This window comes from Lactuca virosa, chromosome 7, assembly GCF_052849685.1.
Source record: "Lactuca virosa cultivar CGN04683 chromosome 7, Lactuca_virosa_CGN04683_v6, whole genome shotgun sequence".
NCBI lineage: Eukaryota > Viridiplantae > Streptophyta > Magnoliopsida > Asterales > Asteraceae > Lactuca > Lactuca virosa.
The window spans coordinates 48,077,034-48,083,060 of NC_136432.1; the positions used below are offsets into that span (position 1 = coordinate 48,077,034).

Genomic DNA, 6,027 nt, shown 5'->3' on the forward strand with positions numbered 1-6,027 from the left:
TGTTTTACCATGTCATTTATTGTATAAATTCCCTCGTTTGTTATAGTACGTTGGTAATGGTTGACCATTGATGTTTGCATATCTCAAGTGACATTCTTTCCATGCTAAGTGCACTCTAACAAAGCTTACATAAAATGTTAATTAACTTGCTTAACTACTTATATATACACCAACCTCATAAAGATAATGATATACCTAGTGCAGAAGGAAGTATCTATAGTAGATTTTGTTATGTGTATTGTTTTTGCGCCCATTTTTTACTTATATATGGTTAGCAATGATCTTTTTTAGTTATGTTATACTAAGAAACTAGATTATGACCCGCGTTAAACGTGGGGAACATAAATTAAATACATATCACATTAATAGGCGGCTTGTCTTAGGTTGAACTTTAATAAAAAAAAATGTTAGATTCATTTTTAGAGTTTTTGAACCAAACTTATTAGATAAAAATATTTAATATTTATATTAGACCAATTTGGTTTTTTAATACAATAATTTTTAACATAAATGATCTATGTGATCTTTGTTTTATCACAACATAATGCGACTTTTTGATTAAAACATGTTGTGTAGTAGGCTAGTAGCTTTATGAAATGACTTTGTTCCGTGTACCAACACCCATGAAGGCTCATATGACTCTTTTCATATTGACCCTGTAAAACCAAAAGCAACGATAAGTTGTTACATGTACCAGCAACATTAAATTCTGTAAAGAAATTCGATAAACATTACAAATAAAGTGAATTGTCATAACCATAAACATCAAATTCAGACACTATAATTTGGTCGATTTCAAAGTATTTTTTCCTTATAAATACCCATGATGTTCCCATTTACCTTACATAAAAAATACAAAATATCAAACAATTGTTGAATGAGAATCAGTTGTAGTAGAATTAGTAATGTTTCACCACTTACATTAAAATTAGGCAACCCCTAATTCCATGGTCTAAGAACTCGTAACCCTAGCCAATCAGAGAGAATAAGGATTGCAATCAGAGAACACATGATCATGCAATGAGAGAGAAGATGAAGATGAAATACAATGTCAAAGAATTCACTGATGGTGCATACGATGAAGACAAGATGGAGAAGACACAAAGCTGCAACTTCAACTCTGATGTGATGAAATTCGACATAAGAGAGGAGAAGGTCGCATGTGCTGTAAAAAGTGTCGTGTAATTTTGTACATGTGGAATTTCCAAGTAGTAACGTAAAGGAAAAGCTAAAAAAGTTAACTAATGATCGATAGAAAGTTAATTGGTTGCATAATCTTTTTTATATTTCAAAACATTATAGCATATTATGTACAATAAATAACATTGTTGCATGAATTGAGAAAAATATAATACATTGTTGCATAAATGTGCAATTTTCCCTATTTTATTTACTACAGTCAATTATTTTACCTATTTTTTGTTCAGTTACTTTTGTGTTCCAATCCTTGTAACTTATCTATATACAAGAAACACATGTTATTTGGTGTGGAGAAAATTAAGTTCCCCTTTCATGTTACATATGTATTTTGGGGGACTTAAACATGCCACAAATACGCTAGAGTTCAAATTTTTGTAAATTTTGCTATGCTCTTTTCTGAATTTTGAAAGGTGTAACTTAGGAAATAATATCTTGCAACTTTTAGGTATATATTTTCTGAATTTTGAATTGTAAAGTTTGAATTTTGAATTTTGTTACAGATGTGATTACTTACCATAAACTTATCTTATTTTGTAATCATAATTAGTATTTTAAAATTTTACTTAATAATCAATCATTTAAGGTGATTTAAAGATCGAAATAGTTCTCATATAGGGACTGAATTGTAAATGTATGAAGTGTAGGGATGAAGGGAAACTTCATTTCTGTACATTTACGCATAATTTGAGTCTTCTTGTAGTTTTTCACGCGTAAAGGCACCTAAGAGCCCTGTTGCCGCCATGGAAACAATGGTGGTAGAAGGACAAAATAAAGTTAAACGGCTAAAATTTCAAGACTTGAAAGAAGATCGAATCAGCGCTTTGCCAGATTGCTTGCTCCATGAAATCCTCTCTCGTTTACTCTCCACAAAAGCCGCTATTAGAACAGGTGCACTCTCCAAACGATGGAAACATGTTTGGACTTTGGTCCCTTCTCTCTATTTCTATCATTATGAACTTGGACGTCCCCGGTCCAGATTCTTTTCATACATCGACAAAACCCTAACCCAACGTCGTGTATTAAAGGTCAATAAATTTGTAGTTTTTACCGCTTATGCTGTTCAGTTTGAATCGCAAGTCAACGATTGGATTCGTTATGCTATACGTTGTAACGTTGAAGTGCTCAATTTAACGTTACAAGATACAGAATTCGAAGCAGAGTGTGTGCTAGGTCAATTTTTTTTCATCAGTTCATGTTTTACGGATCTGAAGTTAGAAGGCTGCATGTTAAATCCAATTGGAGCGATTTGTTGGAAAAATCTTAGGAGTTTGAGTATTTCCAATGGGAAATTAGATGAAGATTTGATTCAAAACATATTATCTGGTAGTCCTTTATTGGAAACTTTGGTGTTGAGAAATTGCTATGGTTACAGGAGGGTCGATATTACTTCAAAGAGCGTTAAGAACTTGGTCTTCTCTGGATACATTAATTTTGATAATGTATCTGATTATGTTTCCGATATTATCAAAATCAATGCTCCTAATATCTTATCAATAACAATCCAAGATAAGTTGGTTTTGTGGAAGCTTTTGTTGGTAAATGTGACTTCTTTAGTCAAAGCTGACATAGATTATAAAAACCGCAAGACAACACCTAAAAAAGAGAAGGAAAAGATGCTTAAAGGAATTATACAAGATCTTCGCCATGTCAACGAGCTTAAAATTGGCGTTCGTTGTGCTAAGGTAAATTTTTTTTCCTTTGACAATTCATATCTTTGTAAAAATCATGTGATCATTAACTTTAGTACTAATACTTCATGGATTATCCTCTGATAAACTTGTTTCAAGTAAAAATTTCAAGTTTTTTGTTAAAAATGATTATGATATGATTTTCTGCCTGTTTAGAGTCAAAGTAACCGAGAAGAAAGTAAGTATAATTGCTGAATAGAGAACTTATTATTGAAATAAATATAAATTACCTAACTATCCCTAGTGTTCATCAACTGATCATCTGCTTCAAGAAATGCACATCCAAACATCCTCATACATGTACATTAATGCTGAAGAAACTACAAACCCACCTCAAAGTTCTTATTTTTTAATCTTTGTTAAATGTGTTTTTGCTCAATTTTCTGCTTAGAAGTCATTTATAGAGAATGCATGTCTATGTTTCTGCCCCTTGGGTCTCTCTAGATCCTTGTTCTTAGGGGGTGTCATTGCATGTTATACTTTGGTTTGCCTCCTTCATAATTGATGCATATGCATTGCACACTTCTCATATTTGTTGCCTTCTCACTCGTATTGTTATTTTTGTAGGTTCTGTCTCGTTTGGAAGCTAATGGTTTCGCTTTCCCATCAAATATGAAGTTTCCTGTTGCTACTTATGATACGTCTGATAATGAGTCTTCTGATAGTGATACATCTGATAGTAGAGATTCGTCTGATAGTGATGCATCTGATAGTAGAGATTCGTCTGATAGTGATTCTTCTGATAGTGATACATCTGATAGTAGAGATTCATCTGACAGTGATTCTTCTGATAGTGATACATCTGATAGTAGAGATTCATCTGACAGTGATTCTTCTGATAGTGATACATCTGATAGTAGAGATTCGTCTGATACTGATTCTTCTGATAGTGATGCATCTGATAGTAGAGATTCGTCTGATAGTGATACCTCTGATAGTAGAGATTCGTCTGATAGTGGTAGAGATTCGTCTGATAGTGATACATCTGATAGTAGAGATTCGTCTGATAGTGATTCTTCTGATAGTGATACATCTGATAGAAGAGATTTATCTAATACTGATTCTTCTGTTAGTAGAGATTCGTCTGATAGTGATTCGTCTAATAATAGTGATTCGTATAATAATGAGTCTTCTGATAATGATAAGTCGGATAGAGATGCAGTTAGTGATTATAGTGATACATCTGATAGTGAGTGATTCGTCTGAATGCAAAGATCCGTGATATTGAATTAATGTTTAGGCATTTTAGTTATCCTTTAACTATTAATCTGTTTTTCTATTTATTTTTGTAAGGTTTACTTGGTTTTGATACTTTGAATCATGTTTAGGCATATTAGTTATCCTTCAAAATATACATCTCTTTTTCTATTTATTTTTGTAAGGTTTATTTGGGTCTTCTCCTTTGGGTTGTAGATAATTTCTTATTTCAAAATGTTGATTCATTGATCAGGGGTGGCCCCATAAATTTTTTTCAGGGGTAGCAAAAAAATAAATAAATAAATTCCTCAATAATATATATAGTCAAGGCCGGTCCAAAGAATTTTCATGCCCATGGCGTAAAAACCCATAATGCCCTATATTCATATCTTAAAACTACAACAAACTAATGTTGGTACTCTATTAGGAAAACTAACAGTGCCTCATGTTTGTACTATATAAATACAAGTGAAGACAAGCTATGATGTGAAAGATCTTATTTCCTAGCATGATGTTTAGTGAACAATGGTGTAAAGCTTTTACCTTCTTTGATGTTAAAGTTGCTCTAAATTACACTATACACAACTCTTAACTCCATAAATAAAGTTTAGTTGGTTGAATTTTAATCCTAAACAGGTTCTTTTTACTTAAGTGGAAAGATCAAACATACTATGTAACTTAAGCTTTAGTTTTCACAGAATATGTATAATGAATGCTCAAGCCATGGGTTATTAAGCTTTAGTTCCATTAGTAATAAATAGTGCCTAAACAATCTATGTGCTTTTATATTTGAGCATTCATATTTTTATGAATGGTTCATATAATTGTAGAATATCCTATTGTTTTCTAGATTGAAACCTGGAATCAAGGACCTCAAATAACATAGATCAATATTGTTATTATCATAAATAACACCAAGTGAAGAAACCATAAAGAAATTGAGGAAACACAGATCATGCTACACAAATTCCATTCATGAATAACACTTGGTATCTACATAGATGAACGGATATAATTACCCTAAATTAATCACTTATTAATCACAAATCACATTAATCATACACTAAGAATTTTGGAATGCAATGTAGGTCAAAGCGAGAACTCTAAGAACCTAGAATTACTGAATCAAAGCAGGGTTGCCTTCTAGCTTCGACTTAAAATTGGAGAAATTAGGGTTGCCTTTGATTCCAAATAGGAGAAAACAGGTTTACCTTCGTCTTCGTCTGTTAAGGGCATCTTCATTTGAACTGTTCTCCCCACTTCTCTTCTTCTTCGGTGTGTCCATGGGAGTAGCAATTCTGGAACATCTTTTTTTTTTTTTTTTTTTTTTTTTTTTTAGATTTCATGGACGATTTTGAGGAGTAGCACTTTCTACCCCTTGCTAATAGCTAGCCCCACCACTGCCACTGCCATTGATCGTTTGATCCATTCACTCTTTACATAGATGATGCAGTATTAGTTGTTGCGTACTACAATGCACTTTTTGTAGTTAGTAGCTTCGTTTGTGTTTATAATCTCTGTTCTTCTATGAATTAGGGGTGTTCACGGTGTGACGTGCTACAGTCAAAACTGTAACAAACACCTTTTTGAGGTAATCCATTATAAAAAGTTGTTAACATGACAATAATTACATGGGTTTTAGAATTTTATGTTTCCAATTTACGTAGAAGTGTTGTCCAATGACGTATTTTTTGATGTTCGCATATCTGATGCTGACATTTTTGTCCATGCTAAGTGCACTATAACAAAGCTTACATCAAACGGTAACCTGCTTAACTACTTGTATATATGTAATAGAGTCGTGGAGGTATTAAAAATGTATGAAATACCACATATTAGGTAATCATTATGTAAGTGTTATTGTTGGCGTTTACTTTATTTGTTAATTTGAAAATGTGGCACAGTGAAAATGTGTTACAATTCTTTATAGCTATTAGCTATT

The 6,027-nt window shown here is 32.4% G+C and overlaps 1 protein-coding gene across 1 annotated transcript; it reads left to right on the top strand.

Annotated features, from left to right (window-relative positions):
* Window positions 1-1,949: 1,949 nt before the first annotated feature.
* LOC145126615 (F-box protein At5g03100-like) lies at window positions 1,950-5,529 on the top strand. The gene is made up of 3 exons (XM_079061946.1): window positions 1,950-2,882; window positions 3,456-4,049; window positions 5,425-5,529. The coding sequence occupies exons 1-3, from the start codon at window positions 1,950-1,952 to the stop codon at window positions 5,527-5,529; spliced, it is 1,632 nt and encodes a 543-aa protein (XP_078918072.1).
* The last annotated feature ends 498 nt before the right edge of the window (window positions 5,530-6,027 follow it).